The sequence below is a fragment of the Pezoporus occidentalis genome, unplaced genomic scaffold, assembly GCF_034315485.1.
Source record: "Pezoporus occidentalis ecotype Australia unplaced genomic scaffold, CSIRO_AGI_Poc_V1 ctg138, whole genome shotgun sequence".
NCBI classification, from domain to species: Eukaryota; Metazoa; Chordata; class Aves; order Psittaciformes; family Psittacidae; genus Pezoporus; species Pezoporus occidentalis.
The window spans coordinates 186,629-203,027 of record NW_026913188.1 but is presented as its reverse complement, the minus strand read 5'-3'; the positions used below and the strand labels follow the sequence as shown (position 1 = coordinate 203,027).

The window sequence follows — 16,399 nt, the reverse complement described above, 5'->3', positions numbered from 1 at the left end:
AAAAGCTGATGACTCTTCATGATTCAAAGGCTTTTCCACCCGTGCTTTCTAGCTTTGATGTTTCTTCTGGTGTCGTTATAAACCTCAAGTTCTGCCATGTTGGACCATTGCCTTTCCAGCACACCTTCAGTGAAGCAGTGCTCCTGCTCTGAACTGCCAAGCAGAACAGTCTCACCTACACTGTCACGATGTGGTACTTGAGATGCCAAACCAGGGGCTTGCTTAGGAGTGATTTGAGTTTGTGATTGATCCCTTTTTGGTCCCAGCAGACCTTCCTGGATCTCCGGAGCAGTGACTTTGTGGTTACTTTGATTACAGATCTTGGATGATGGAGGAGATCTCACTCACTGGATTTACAAGAAATACCCCAACATGTTTAAGAAGATCAAGGGGATAGTAGAGGAGAGCGTGACCGGTGTCCACAGGTAATGGGCCAGGCTGGACGCTGAGCATGGAGATGTGTGGACCAAAACATCTTCTGGCACTCATAACAAAAGATCTCCAAGCTCTAAGATGCCACAGATGAGTGTTGAACCTCATAAAACATGCTCTGTGGATTTCCTTCAGCATGGGCTTGGCTTTCCCTTGAGAGGTAGTTTAACTGTCATATAGTGAAAGCAATAGACTTGGAACTGCTGCTCTGAATTCCAGATGAGGAGCAGAAGCATCTGCTGACCATTGCCTGGGTGGAGAAAGTGCACAAGGCCTTGTTTTCCTGAGGGGCAATGGTTATCTCACTTCATTTTGCATGGAAAAAGGAAGGGGTGAGGCTGTTGCACAAGAAGGGCTCTGAAGAAGGTCAACAGCATCATCCTAAACTAAATCTATGGAGAAAAGTGAGATTTGGGAAGAGGAAATGAGTCTCTAGTTAAGATGAGAGTCCAGGAAGGGAGAACGACAAAAGACTGAGATCCATCCAGTGTGTGGCAGAAGCAGAATTGTGATGGTGTCAGAGGGGCTGCTCAGAACAGGGAAATGGAATGTTTGAAGTAAGGAAGTGACCAGTTTTGCAGCCACAGGGGTCAAGAAAAGGACTTGGTCATATTTTTGGTACTGGGAATTTTCCCAAGATGGGCAAAAGAGATGTGCAAAACCAAAGCAATGGTCAAAACTGCTCCCCATGTTCTTGTGCCAGGAGCAAGGTTGTTTCTGAGGTTGGTGGTATTGATGCATGTGTGCTCCTTACCTCCAGGGGACAGAAAGCGTGGCGACTGAGGCTCCCAAGATGGCACTGGAGGTGGTCCCTAGGGCCTGAGCAAGGGAGCATGTTCTCCTTCCCGAGGTCTGGAGCAGGGAAATGATGTTCAGGTTCTCTTTGTAGCCACAATGTAGAGTTGAGATCCATTTCTAGTGGTTTTGCTGCTTCCAGGAGTTGAGTCTGCTTTCAGGAGCAGGAGGTCAGGTTGATGTGTTCCCACCCTGGGTACTTCTTGCTCTACAACTCAGTGATAACACTCCTGCTGCTGTTCAAACTGATGTTTTGCTGCAGGAGTTGGTCACAGCAGCTTCACATTGCTGTGATGTTACTCTCCTGTGGCCATTCCTATTTGTCATGAGCTGGAAGAGCTTGAGGAATTAGAGGAGCTCCCATTTTACGGTATCTGAAACAGGATTTGGAAGTTTTGTCATGTTGAGGGCATCAGAGGGTTATTGTAATATCAATGGTTATGAGGCAGATCAAGTCCAGAGCACCTTCCAGTCTGCTATTTGCCATTGTTATGCAGTAGGGAAGGAAAACAGATGCAAACATCTGTGGAAGCTCCTCCTGAAATGAGGAGCTCCCAGTAAGAGGTTATCTTTGACCCTCCAGATGTCTACTGCTCACCCCAGTGAAACAAAGACCTCAAGAGCACGCCACAGTAGAGCACAGGGAAAGACTTCTCCGTTGATGACCTGTTTCTTCCTGTATTCCTTCCAGGCTGTACCAGTTGTCCAAAGCAGGGAAGCTCTGTGTCCCAGCCATGAATGTCAACGACTCGGTCACAAAGCAGAAGTTTGACAACCTGTACTGCTGCAGAGAGTCCATCCTGGACGGGTATGTACATGGCCACCAACAAAGGGCTGTGCTTCTTGCTCATGTCACATTGGATACCACGGGGAACTGGGTCCGTGGGTCTGTCCCACCTCCCACTTGAGATCATTTTAGGTCAATGAGAACAATCAGCTGTTGGAATAAGATCCCCAGGGAAGTGGTGGGCTCCCCAATGCTGGACACTCCTAAGATTGGGCTGGACAGGGTGCTGGGACATTTTTGTCTGGAAAGGTTGGACCAGATGACCCTCGAGGTCTCTGCCAACGTGATAGTCTGTGATTGTACGAGTTGATGTGTTAGAGGAGAACAAAGACCCTTTATTACTTCTTGTCCGTCCTGTCAAAGATGAGAACCTGGAAGGCATTTTGAGACAGCAGCTGTGTCTCTGTGGGTCAGAAGACCCTAGGACTTTTACTATTGGTTGTAAAGCTCCACAAACACACCACAGAAAGCCAACGTTGAATCTTGTGTGTGTAAGAGAATGATCTTGCAGCAAAGACTTTAGGTCTCCAGAAGTTCTGTGGTGATGATTTGTGCTCTCAGGGTGATGTTGCCCTTTATGTAGGTGAGTCGTGTGCATTTTCCCTTCTCAGTGAGTGTGGCTGGAGCTGTGTTCAAACCCTGCACCTTCTCTGTGTGAGGGCTTTGGAAGTCTTCATGTATGGCTACAATACTCCTTCCCATTCCTCTTAAGCTTTGTGGCATCAGGGTAAAGCCCATCTGTGTCTGAGGGGTGTGTGTGAGTCATCCAGCTCCTTCATCACAACATCTTCTTTCTCTGCTTGACCCTGGTGAGGCCACATCTGGAGCACTGTGTCCAGTGCTGGGCTCCTCAGTACAAGAAAGACAAGGAGCTACTGGAGAGGGTCCATCAGAGGCCACAAGGGTGCTCAGAGTCTGGAGCATCTCTCTTATGAGGAGACACTGCAGGAGCTGGGCCTGGTCAGTCTGGAGGAGAGCAGACTGAGAGGGGATCTCATCAATGCAGACCAGTAGCTCAGAGGTGGTGCCAAAAGGATGGTGCCAGACTCTTCTCAGTGGTGCCCAGTGACAGGATGAGGAGCAATGGCCAGCAACTGAAACACGAGTGTCACCTCAACACGAGGAAAAACTTCTATACATTAGAGCACTGGCACAGGCTGCCATGGGGGGTTGTAGATGTCTCCCTCTCTGGAGATATCCAAAACCCACTGGGACATGTTCCTCTGTGACCTGCTCTGGATAGCCCTGCCTTGGCAGGGGTTTGAACTGGATGATCTCCAGAGCTCCCTTCCAACCCTAATGAACCTTCTCTTCAGCTGACCATAAATAGGTATTCTGAATCCTTTATCCACCTCTCCCCTCCTTGCTCCTGCAGGATCTCCAGTCATGTGCCATACAAGCAAGCAGAAGAGTGTTTGCTTCCCTCTGGGCTCCCTCCCCCCTAGAATCCCAGTGGGCAGCCCATGGGACTGGGAGCAGGTCTGCAGCAACCTGATGATGCTGTTCTTTTCAGGATTGGATGGGAATAGGTTGCTGACGAATACGTGGGCACTGGGAACATGATGTATCTTCTGAGACTGCTGATCTTGAAATGCAGTGCAAACTGCTTGAAGTTGTGATCTAGAGAGTGTAAATCTCATCTCAGGGATATTTTTTCCTCTCTGCCTCCCTTTATTTTCCTTGCTTTGATGGAATTGGGCGCCCATGTCCCCACCACCTCCAGCACCAGATCTTGTCAAAGCCAAATGAGATTAGGAAGACTTATTCCCACAGTTAAAGCTATGAGATATTGCACCAAGTAGTGGTCCCAGTAGACAAGTAAGCACAGAGCAGGGACAAAGTAGTCTTTCCAGGCTGGTGCTGATGCTGCTGAGATGGACACAGAGGAAAGGTCACCTGCTCTGTGCCAGGTAGTACGGTGCAGAGGAGGAACCCACCATGGAGAAGACAACCTGCTTCAAGAGAGAAGACTGTTTTCATGGTTTAAACAAACCTTGAGCTGCAGTTGTCAGCTCCTCACCAACGCAGGGATGTCTCCTTCTGTCTAATCAAAGTCCATCTGTCAGTCTCTTGGTGTTTAGCTGAGCTCCTGCTGCCTTCAGTCTGGTGGCACCAGAGCTCAGACACCCAGCATATGCTTCCCTGTCAATGGTAGCCTGTGCTCTAACATCTTTCTCCCAGATCTTTGTGGGACGTGTAGTGCCTCACTCATCATCTCGGCTTTGAAGCAGTCTTCCTGGTAGTGGTCATCTTGACCAGGAGAAATGAAGAAGACTCATGTTTGTCCAGATACAGGGGCATGAAGATGACCTTTAAAGTGTGTACAAGTGCCATGTAGGTTAGTGAACCACCAAATGGGCTTCAGGATGATCCACTGCATGTGCAGTTTCTTCTCCACATTTCCATCGCATGTTGTTCTAAAAGACTAACTTTTGGGCTCCTTGTTGAGCCCAGCAGTGATGGAATCTGGCTCTTCCCTGCCAAGATGTTGTATTATGAACAACCTGCTCTAGTGGAAGGTGTCCCTGCCTGTGGCAGGAGGTTGGAACCGGATGAGCTTTAAGGTTCCTTCCAACACAAACCAGTCTGGGATCCTATAAAAGCAACTTGATTCTTCTAATTACATAGCCCTTCCTTCTTTTTCATGGCCATGTCTCTGCTCAATGTTACAGGATTCAAGCTGCACAAGGCAGCCTCTGTCACAGAGTCATGTAATGGTTTGGGTTGGAAGGAACATTAAAGCTCACCAAGTTCCAACCCCCTGCAGGGACACCTTCCACTAGAGCAGCTTGCTCCAAGCCCCTGTGTCCAACCAGGCCTTGAACACTGCCAGGGATGGGGCAGCCACAGCTTCTCTGGGCACCCTGTGCCAGCGCCTCAGCACCCTCACAGGAAGAACTTCCTCCTTATCTCCAACCTGAACTTCCCCTGTTTCAGTTTGAACCCATCACCCCTTGTCCTATCACTCCAGTCCCTAATGAAGAGTCCCTCTCCAGCATCCTTGTAGCTCCCTTCAGACACTGGAAGATGGGGGTCAGCTGCCCAGTGAAGAGTTGCCCCCAGCTTCTGAGCTAAAGGCACAGCTTTTAGCTCCATGTTGCACCAGATGCTCTCCGTGGCTAAAAACATGAAAATCTTTATATCTTCTTTATCCTGTCATGATGGATGATGGACCTCAGGGGTTGGGCAGTTGGGATCTGAGCTAAGTCTGGCCCAGGCATCTAAAACTGGGTCAAGGGAAGCCTGAGCAGAGGTGCTGTGGGTTTTATCTCTCTTGGAAATGTGAGGGAATTTCACCTTCCCTGCACTGCTAACCTATTTACTGGTGTGCTAAAAATAGTCTGCAATGTAGGGCACTCTTAGGGAGAAAGCAGAAGGAATCCAAGTGGAAGGGAGAGCTTTATTTGTGGAAAGCCCTGAGATTCGGGCAATAAATTACCACTTTCCTGTTTCTTCTGGAGCTATTTCTGGGGGTGTTTTGAATGTAAAACAACAGAAAGAAGAAGGAAATATTTTTGGATAAGATCTTAAATATTTCTGGAGTCCAAAACAAAGGGATACAACAACAGAGCTAAATAAAACAAGGATCCAAGCCCCAAATCTTCCATATTTGTTGTGTTTCCACAATGACCAAAGGAAAAAGTCAGGTTTTAGGAGCCCTGTGGGTCCTCTCTGCACCCAGAATTGCTGTGTCTCTTCAGGGATACAGGGTACACCTGTGGTGTTTAGGAGGAGCAAACCAGGAATCCACTGCCCTTCCCAGCCTCAGCAATGGAATAGATCTTACTGCTGGTCCTTAATGAAGTCGTCTTCTTTTTCCTCAGCCTTAAGAGGACAACAGACATGATGTTTGGAGGGAAGCAAGTAGTGGTTTGTGGCTATGGAGAGGTAAGGGGATCGCAGCTTACCTGCAGGTTTTGCATGTAAAACTGGCACATCCTTTGCATGGCTTTATCCCGCAGGGCTTTCCTGTCCTTGGGGCTTGTCTCTGCATCTGCAGGGACCTTCAGGCCTGATGGGTTGGCCCAAACTGGAAGATTTTCCTCATTTCCACTGTATTTCTTTAGTATTCAACAGATGACAAACCTGAATCTAAAGAGACATGAATATGGACTATTCTGAATAGCTTTAATATCTGAATATTGGCATATCCAGACATTAATAGATCGTATCTTTTGTATTATATTCTTTGTAATGTAATCTTAAGACATTTGGAGGCTGGGTTCTGCAGATGTACTGTGCAGCCATAGTGATGCATGCTGAAACGTGGTCAAGATAGGGAAGTTAATCTTGACCTACCCCCGTGCTTTCATCCCCAAATAGAATGATCCTCTCTGAAGGATGGGAATAACCACCCTTGTCAGGACCCATTCACACCAGCTATGGTGGGCTGTGCTGTGGGAGCTGCACTGGGACTGTTTTTTTTTCCCCAGAAAGATGCAATGCGATTATTTCTTGATGTGTAATCACATTTTTTGGGAGCTCTTGGTCATTTAACCATTGCCCTCAATTCCCCTGTGAGCTTCACTGTGTGCTGTGTAAAGGTTAAAGCTCTTTAACCCTCAGAGATTAAACCATTAAGCTTCCTAAACAGAGGAAAGGTTACAAGAGACTCAAACTCTCCCTGAGATAGGGGTAATCTCTTGTTTTCATAGTACTTTCTAGATACCAGGAAGGAAAAACAACTCCCTGGGGCCAAAATCAACATCACTTTTACATGTTTTAGTGCCTCGTATCTAAGCTGGGTCCTAAATGACTCCAAATCCATGAATTTCATGCACCCAGAAGCTGAGTATATGCAACCAGAGGGCTGCAAAGGCCTCTTGGGGCTGCAGGAGACACGTGGAGTTGTACATCCCCCATGGCCGTATTGATGCTCAGCATCTCCTGAGCCCTCAGCATCTCACTCTTCCTCTGTGCTCTTCTCCCTCCCCAGGTTGGAAAGGGCTGTTGTGCTGCTCTGAAGGCCATGGGCTCCATAGTGTATGTGACAGAGATCGATCCAATCTGTGCCCTCCAGGCCTGGTAAGCACTTGCACTGAGCCCAGCTGCTTCTTTAGCTTCTTTTATTCTCCCAGGAAAACCATGGCCAGAAACACTCAGCAGTGGTCCCTACCCAGGGAGACACTGGTGGGGGGTTTGTAGCTTCTCCATAGCCTTGGAAGGACCCACAGCTCTGTCCTACAGCAGAAAAGAGCTCCTGCACTAAAGCCTCACCCAGTTTATCGGTATCCCTTGTGCCAACTTGCATGATCCTAACTACAGTGGCCAAGAGTTTAATGATAATGGCTTGAATGAGTTTAATGATAACAGCTTGAAAGGATGTTGGGAGTGAACTGCAACCTTTGGAGTGCAAACTCAGGCTTTACTGAGCTGTGCACACACTTCACCAGAGGGATATTTGGGGTTCTGTGATCACCCACCCCTCACAAACCTCTCCTTGCTAACACTGGTACCCTGACACAGGGCTGAAAGCACGTGGCTGCCCCCTCACATGGGCACACTATGGTTACACCCAACCTCATTTCTTCCAGGTAAAGGTTGTTCTGGTGCAGAGATGCTGCTTCTGCAGCTCAAGGTGTGAAATGGGACATGAAAGCAGAGTCCCAAAACCACATAGAGTCTTATTAAACCTTCATCCTCTTCCTCACAGCCAGCTTTCAAAGGCCTGTCACAGTGAGGGAACTCATTAGTAGAGCTGATCAACTTCCAGTTTGCTTTGTGACCTCCACAACCGGTCCCAAAGCTTTCATGGTGACTTTGGTGGCTGCAACAACCCCAGACCTGCCTCTACCCAATGCAGCACCATGCAGCCCTGCTCATAAGGACTGTAGAGTGGGAGGGAGGAAAAACACAATAAATGGGACATAAAGCAGGAAAAATGACTCCTTTTATAGCACCTACAATTCTGCAGCTTGTGAGAGCCACAGGAATCAGTTCTCAGGAGCAAGGTCAACAAATCCTAAAAAAGCACCCCTCCTGCCCTTGTTATGTGCTGAACACACCTTGCTGGGTGAAGTCAGGAGAGACCTGCTGAGCACCCAGCACGTCTAAAGATGCTGTAAGTGCCTAAATCTGGATTGCAGCATGGATGACAGACATCTGTGGGCTGGGGCTGTTTGGGTTTTATGTTTCTGAAGATGCTCTAAATCTGTATCAGAAAGGCTCCTGCAGCAGGAGGGGGATCTGCAGCTTCTGGATGTACTTTGCAGCATTAAAAACGCCATCTCGATGGAAAATGTGTCTTTGCAGATGTGGGGGCCTGGATAGAAAATGTGAAATCCCCCAAATCTCTTTTCACTTCTCCCCACAACAGTCCCAAATCCTCCAAAACCCCTCCAAATGCTGTGGGGGATGTGGCTTCTCAAGTTCTGCCTTGCTGTTTGTGGCATTAGAAAGTTCAAGCGAGTACCTAAGAATGACTTAATGGGGTGTTTTTCTATTTTGAGCATGGTTTTGCTGCTTCTCAGTCTACTTTTTCCTCCCTCTTCTCCTAGCATGGATGGATTCCGGCTGGTGAAGCTCAATGAGGTCATCAGACAGGTTGACATCGTCATCACCTGCACAGGTACGTGGACCCCAACACCAGGGATGGGATCCTCAGGGATGCACACACATAACTGGGTCCATCTTTTCCCAAAGGAAAAGGCGGAAGGATGGGGAAGGCAAACAGGGTGTTTGTTATGGGGTTTTGCTGTCTGGCAGGCAACAAGAACGTGGTGACCAGGGAACACTTGGATCGGATGAAGAACAGTTGCATCGTCTGCAACATGGGGCACTCCAACACCGAGATCGACGTGGTGAGTGCAGGAGCGTGCCTTGGGCGTGGGACGATGGTGGGCGATAGAGTCACAGAGTGGTTTGGGTTGGAAGGGACATTAAAGCTCATCCAGTTCCAACCCCTGCCACAAGGAAGAGCTTCTGCCTAAGAGCTCATCTCAATCTCCCCTTCAGCAGCTCTGTCTGACCTGGGCTGCCTTAGCAAGCACGTGGGGGCAGACCAAATAACCCAGTGCCCTTCTGTCTCAGTAGACATTGTCAGACATGTCTCTGTCATTCCTGCAATCCCAAAGCATGCCAGTGAGACAGAAAAACTGCTCCAGCCTCCAGCGTAGTGTTTGGTGTCCACCAACATTATCACTTCCCCTTGAGAGTTGAGTGGATTGCCCTCTCCAGCCCAGTCCAACCCAACCAAGAGTTCATCTTGCTGCAGCACAACTTCTTATGCTTTATAGAGCAGCACCAAAATCTGCTCCTCTATGCTTTGACATGAGTACAAAACCAAGAGAATCTTGTCTCAAGGTCAGTGGAGAATCGCTTGACCAGACCCATGGGTTTAAAGCCATTTAAAGAAGTGATCCCAGCCATTCAGAGTTAGTGACTGAATCCTCTTCAGCCAGAAGACCTCGAATCACAATAGTTGATGCTGGAGTTTTGATGTATTGTAATCATAAAAATAGGTCCAGGCTATGATTCATAAAGGTTTTGTTGGTCTGGGACTGTGACCAGATCCAAGGGAAGATACAAGCCCAGGAACATGTTGGACACTGCTGGAGCAAGTCCAGAGGAGGCCATGGAGATGCTGCGAAGGCTGGAGCAGCTCTGCTCTGGAGCCAGGCTGAGAGAGCTGGGCTGGGTCAGCCTGGACAAGAGAAGGCTCCTGAAGGGGAGACCTTAGAGCAGCTCCAGTGCCTAAAGGGGCTGCAGGAAAGCTGGAGAGGGGCTTTGGACAAGGGCCTGTAGGGACAGGCCAAGGGGAATGGCTTTAACCTGCCAGAGGGGAGACTGAGATGAGCTCTTAGGCAGAAGCTCTTCCCTGTGAGGGTGCTGAGGCGCTGGCACAGGGTGCCCAGAGAAGCTGTGGCTGCCCCATCCCTGGCAGTGTTCAAGGCCAGGTTGGACACAGGGGCTTGGAGCAAGCTGCTCTAGTGGAAGGTGTCCCTGCCCGTGGCAGGGGTTGGAGCTGGATGAGCTTTAAGGCCCCTTCCAACACAAACCAGTCTGGGATTCTATGATGATGTCAGAGTGCTTCCTCTTTTAATTCCTATTATGTAGCTCTTGGTTTATGGTCTTTTACCAGTGCTTTAACTACTTTAACATCGTGTTTCAGGCCAGCCTGCGCACACCTGAGCTGACATGGGAGAGGGTGAGGTCCCAGGTGGACCATGTCATCTGGCCAGATGGGAAGAGAATAGTCCTTCTGGCAGAGGTGAGTTGAGGGTGAAGGAGCAGGAGCTTCAGCCTGCTCTCTGCTTGTGGAGGAGGAAACCAAGGGCTGGATGAGTGATGGAGCTGAAGAGGATCCAGACATCACCTCCTTGGGCCTCAGCAGCTCAGGAGTTTCTGGTTGAAGGGCTTGGTGTAGGCCTGGTTTGGTTCATGAGTTACTGGGACACTGAAAAGCTCCTGTGTTTTCCTTTATCCTACTCCAGAGTGTCTCCCACAGGGTATTTTATCAGATTTCTGACTTCTAAATAGTTTTGTTGAGTTATAAAACCAACCAACATCTTGGGCTTCAAGGGCATGTGATAAAGGGACACATTTCACTTGTGGGTTTTGTATCTTCTAGTGGTTCTTGTGCCTTCTCAAGGGTTGTGAACTGGTTTTGGTGCCACATTGAGATAACCCCAGTCTTTGCTTCCCAGGGCCGCCTGCTGAACCTGAGCTGCTCCACTGTCCCCACCTTTGTCCTGTCCATCACTGCCACCACACAGGTGAGTAGGGTTTGGGCTGAGCCTAAAGCTCCGTAGTGGGCAGCAGTCACTTACCTCAGTGCCTTCTCCATCCAGGCTTTGGCTTTGATAGAGCTGTACAACGCTCCCGAAGGCCGCTACAAGCAAGACGTGTACCTGCTGCCTAAGAAGATGGGTAAAAATGCTCTCCTTGTCTTCTCTTCCTTGGTGTTGAGATTGAACAGAAAGGAAGTTTTGCTTGGGCTGGGCTGGGGACAAAGGGGCATTGCAGCCTCCTGGGCTCTGCCATGCTCGGGGACTTCCAGCAAGCTCTTCCCACTGGGTCTGGGGTCTTCAATAGGTTGGATGTGTTGTTTCTCCATCTCAACTGGGGAAAACAGGCTGAAGCACTTGGCTGACCACAGGAGCCTGTCCGTGCTGATGCAGGGCTTCTGCCAGCAGAGCTGCCTCTGTTGGCTCTGAAGACATCCATGACCAACAGCTCTGCCAGCAGAACCCCCCTCCTGAGGATGCAGGCTGCAATGACCACAGTTTTTGCTGCAAAACTGAGACTTATTGGTGTTAGTTGTATATTTTGCGACAAGGTGCAGCTTATCCCTAGCTTGGGTGGTAGATGTCACCTACTAGGAATGTCCACTGGCTCCTGGGACACAGCAGCAGATCCAGGACCCCTCCTAGAAGGGTATTTCAGAGGAAGGTTTGCCCCAAACACGTGAGAGTTTGGTTTTCCTCACTCAGGGTGAAATCAGTTTAGCAGCAAAGACCTGAGGAGTGCTGCACAGGAGGACCTGCTGCGCAGAGGGGACTCGTTGCCTTCTCCACACCCATACTAATGAGCCTTGCAATCATTCCAGATGAGTACGTGGCAAGCCTCCACCTCCCAACATTTGATGCCCACCTGACAGAGCTCACGGATGAACAAGCAAAATACCTGGGACTGAATAAGAACGGGCCTTTCAAACCAAACTACTACAGGTGCTGCTCCTCACCCTCTCCCCTTCTTCTGCCAGGAGGTGGGGTACACATTAGGGGTGCTGAGGGGATGGGGTTTAATCCCACTGGGAAGATACCATGGGTGTCCCGCTCATTCCCATCACCATATGGAAAGTGGGAAGGGGCCAGAGTGGTTGGAGCTGTGCCACAGAGCACTTGGCAGGGCACGAGCCCTTTGTACATGGCAGCAGCTGTCACCAGAGGTGGCAAATGGCAGAGATGCCACCCCCAACTCAGACACAGCTTTATTTTTAACGGGTGATGAAGGATGAGGTGGCTCCGAGCCCTGGGAGCTGCTGGGATGGGCTCAGCTCCGTGGTTCTCATCCTCCAGCATGGGCTGATCCCAAAACCCAATACTAATTCCCAATCTGAGCCCCTGGATCGCTTCCCTTCCCAGGCTTATGTTTGTAGCCAGCACTCCGAAGCATTTTTTATCATGAGAATGAATTTGCACAAGCACACATCAGCTTGTTGGGGGTTGAAGCCCAGATCCTTTCACAACCTGCTCTAGTGGAAGGTGTCCCTGCCTGTGGCAGGGGGTTGGAACTGGATGAGCTTTAAGGTCCTTTCCATTCCATGATTCTATGATCCATTTCTTGCAGGAAAAGGTATTTTCTTGGTGTGCAGATTCTTCAGCACTCCCACAGGAGCTCAGATTTGGGGGGTGCAGTGGGATTTGCCAGATCCTGAGCTTTATTTCTTGTTCCTGCCCTGTGTTATGTGCAATCACCATTCCTGTGGAGGAATCTCCTCCAGTTCCGTTCTCATTGCCCAGTTTCAGTGCCCGGCTGTAGTTACAACCCTGTGGGGAGGGTGGTTCATCCCACATGTGGAGAAGTTGGGATAAGTCGAGGGTCATAGCAAATTCCCTGCATTGAGGAAGAGCCATGATGACTCAAATATCCTCCCATGCACCATGGGGTGGAGATGTGCTCAGACAGCTTCAGCTTGATGTCCTGCAGGAATTGAAGCCTCCAGATACAAAAAGGAGACTCGAGTTTTCCCAAGTTTTGTATTTTGATGTGTAAATATCATGGAATCCGAGACTGGTTTAGGTTGAAAGGGACCTTAAAGCTCATCCAGTTCCAGGCTGCTCCAGGCCCCTGTGTCCAACCTGGCCTTGAACACTGCCAGGGATGGGGCAGCCACAGCTTCTCTGGGCACCCTGTGCCAGCGCCTCAGCACCCTCACAGGGAAGAGCTTCTGCCTAAGAGCTCATCTCAGTCTCCCCTCTGGCAGGTTAAAGCCATTCCCCTTGACCTGTCCCTACAGGCCCTTGTCCAAAGCCCCTCTCCAGCTTTCCTGCAGCCCCTTTAGGCACTGGAGCTGCTCTAAGGTCTTCCCTTCAGGAGCCTTCTCTTCTCCAGGCTGACCCAGCCCAGCTCCCTCAGCCTGTCCCTATAACGTGGTATTTATGGGGTGGGAGATAAAGACAGTGTCCTTTTCTAAATCATTTCCTTCCTTGGTGTCTACCCCTCCCAGAACACACCATGTCAGTGCTGGGGCAGCTCCATGTCTCTTCCACAGCACCTCCCAAAAACCTCCTTTTCTCTTCTCTTCTCTTCCCCAGATACTAAGTTCCTGCCACTGTATCCCGGAGAATTGTGAGGAACAAGACCCCAAGTCTTTTCTCAACTACTGTACAGGATTAAACAGCTCAAGCTCCCTAAGCTAGAGCCGGGCTTGCTCTCGTAGTAGACAGTGTGTTAGGTTATTTATTTATTGAATAGAACACTCTCCATGCGGGCTCTGCCGCCGGTGCTCGCTCTGCTGCGGCACTGAGGGAGACGCTGGATTTCTTTCCATTTCTTTCATTTTATTCTTTGGGTTGTTCTTTTCGGGGCTGAGATGATGAGGAAGGAGGTGAGGAAGAAGCTGTTGCAATGGGATGGCTGTGATGGGCTCGGAACAGCCTGTATGCACCCTTCATCCGGCGCATACAACAGGAGCCGTGGGTTCCCCCTTGGAGGTTGTGGCTTGCGGGTTCCTTCACATCCCAATGCTTCTTCCAGGATCCCACCAGCCACAAGAGTTGGATGGAGGGGGGATGGGTTTGTGTTTCTCATGCCAACACAGCTAAATCCATGCTCCAAGCGCTGCCGACCAGCCGGGTGCCACCTTACTGGAGGAACCTCTCATAGTTCTGCTGAACTTCCCAAGGGATGGTTCCATCAGCGAGTGGATGAACTTCGCCTTAGCACTGCTGAAAGCTGTAATGAAGGGTCTGGTTGTTAGTGTCAGCCCATAGCAGGAGCTGGGAGGACAGGAGCAGTGCCTGCTCGGAGGTAGACACGGTGGTGGTGGGGTAGGACCCACCACTTCTCCCTCCATCCCAGCTCCACAGTGTTTTCCTGCTGCTCACATTACCAGTGCCAACCTCCCATGGTTCAACCAAAGTCATGATCCCGGTGGGGCTACAGGGTGCTGGTGGAAGAGCCCTGGATCCTCACCCAACAAATGCTGCTCACGTGTCGGGGAGCTCTTTCCAACCCAAGCAGAGCTCGTCGGCCATCCCGCTGGGAGGACCCGTGTCCATGTGAGGTCTTTCTCCAGCTGAATTTCAGCCATTAATGGGAGTCTTAGGAGTTTTATTTTCCAGTCATATTTGTAGGATAAAATCTGGAACCCCCCTTTGAGTGTATGAGATGAACACCAGAGTAACCCCACACTGATCTTCTGCCTGGGGAAGGGTTCAGCATCACTAAGCCCCTTCAGTTGGCTTGACTCTTGATGCATCAGACCCAATGGAGAGCAGATCTGCCAGAGTTACCTGGTTTAGCCCAGGCTGTCCCACTGGAACACTTCCCAAGGTGACTTTCCAAGTCTCTGTGTCTCATCAGAGTTACTTTAATGGTTCACATAGAGAACATGGTCCTTCTAAAATAGAATCACCCAACCCCTGTGAGCGCAAAAGCCTTTATCCCATGGTGGCTGCTTTGGTACCCAAGTCCCTCATCAGCTGCAGGTTCTTGTTTTGTCCTCATGGACTTTGCCATCATGGAAAAACCCTTTAGTGGCAGCTCGTTCACGCACAAGAAAGGAAAACTGGGGGATTATGGTCTTGGAAGCCAAGTCCTCAGAGCTCTTGCTGCTGAGGGCTGGAGGCAGCTTGACTGGGAGCTGCTCACCTACAGAGCCAGGTGTTCTCATCTGGTCACTTCTTCCAAGTTTCTCTTTGAAATTTCTCAAAGCCTGGAAGGAAAACCTTGGGAAGACCTCTGAAAGACCTTAGGGCTTTGGGAAGACCTTAGGGCTTTGAGAAAGGAAGACCTTGAGAAGATCTCAAGAAGACCTTAAGGCTTCTAGGATTTGGTAGGGCTTTCAGAAGGCTTTGAGAAGACTTTAGGGCTTCAAGAAGACTTCATCATCCATCACTAACTGCAAAACTGAAATCATCTCTCCTCACTCCGGAATTTCACCCAGATCCCGAGATTTTGGGGTGAGTCCTTGGAGCTATTGGAGATGCTGCTGGATGACCTCTGTCTGCACCAGCCACTGAACCCGGGGTTCCTGTTGTGCTCCACAGCCTGAAATCCCACTCCTGGTCAAGGTGAAACACAGATGTGGGATTCCCTGGAGCAGAGCAGCCTTTGGAAAACAGGCTCATCCCAACCACAGCCACTCCTGCCCCCGGGAACATCCCGTTGCAGCCACAAGACCCTTCGGAACCGCTCATGCAGCCGCTTGACCTGCCCTGTGTCCGTCGCCTGTGCAGCATTCGCTGGTGCTGACCCATCCGTGAAGTCCTTCGTGCCCATTTTAATCCCAGTTTATCTTCCAGGTAGCTGATAGGAGGAACAGGAAATCATCAGAAGAATAAGAAGCTCCCAAGTGGCTTTTCCCACCTCGATTTCAAACGCTCTTCTCCATGTCCTGCTTCTTCTGTAAGCTGTTGGGCTTGCTTGGCTTATTCCTGATCAATATGGAATCGGATTCCATGATCATCTTGAAATTAAACGTGTCGGGGTTGGGTTGGGAAGATTGTCTTTTTTAATGTAACATGTTTTTAAAGAAATAGGAATTAAAAAAAAAGGAGATTTAGGCAACACCAGCAAAATTGTGTAAGGAAACGGTTCTGAACATGGGAAACAAGTGAGACCGAAGCTGTCATCGGCGAGACGAGACCTTCGCCAGCGTAACATGTTCAAAGGATGTTTTAATTATTCATGTCTGAGTGATTGTATTAGATCAGCAATAAACTGTAATCCCAAACCACCAATAAAACATTGGGAAACTCAGCGGCTCCATGGGGTCTTTGCACAGAGCTATGGGATGATTTGGGTTGAGAGGGACCTTAAAGCTCCTCCAGCTCCAACCCCTGCCACGGGCAGGGACACCTTCCACTAGAGCAGCTTGCTCCAAGCCCCTGTGTCCAACCTGGCCTTGAACACTGCCAGGGATGGGGCAGCCACAGCTTCTCTGGGCACCCTGTGCCAGTGCCTCAGCACCCTCACAGGGAAGAGCTTCTGCCTAAGAGCTCATCTCAGTCTCCCCTCTGGCAGGTTAAAGCCATTCCCCTTGGCCTGTCCCTACAGGCCCTTGTCCAAAGCCCCTCTCCAGCTTTCCTGCAGCCCCTTTAGGCACTGGAGCTGCTCTAAGGTCTCCCCTTCAGGAGCCTTCTCTTCTCCAGGCTGACCCAGCCCAGCTCTCTCAGCCTGGCTCCAGAGCAGAGCTGCTCCAGCCCTCGCAGCATCTCC

At 49.9% G+C, this 16,399-nt stretch overlaps 1 protein-coding gene across 3 annotated transcripts in view; it reads left to right on the top strand.

Moving 5' to 3' along the window:
- The window catches only part of AHCYL2 (adenosylhomocysteinase like 2), a 77,819-nt gene extending 61,879 nt beyond the window's left edge, over positions 1-15,940 (top strand). For all 3 annotated transcript variants that reach the window (XM_062609461.1, XM_062609463.1, XM_062609462.1), the window contains exons 7-17: positions 319-425; positions 1,919-2,035; positions 5,839-5,902; positions 6,951-7,039; positions 8,512-8,582; positions 8,720-8,814; positions 10,125-10,223; positions 10,660-10,728; positions 10,804-10,882; positions 11,562-11,682; positions 13,273-15,940. In XM_062609461.1, coding sequence (XP_062465445.1) covers positions 319-425; positions 1,919-2,035; positions 5,839-5,902; positions 6,951-7,039; positions 8,512-8,582; positions 8,720-8,814; positions 10,125-10,223; positions 10,660-10,728; positions 10,804-10,882; positions 11,562-11,682; positions 13,273-13,279 — 918 coding nt within the window. In that variant the 3' untranslated portion in view covers positions 13,280-15,940. The remainder of the gene's footprint in view (positions 1-318; positions 426-1,918; positions 2,036-5,838; positions 5,903-6,950; positions 7,040-8,511; positions 8,583-8,719; positions 8,815-10,124; positions 10,224-10,659; positions 10,729-10,803; positions 10,883-11,561; positions 11,683-13,272) is intronic.
- Positions 15,941-16,399: the final 459 nt, after the last annotated feature.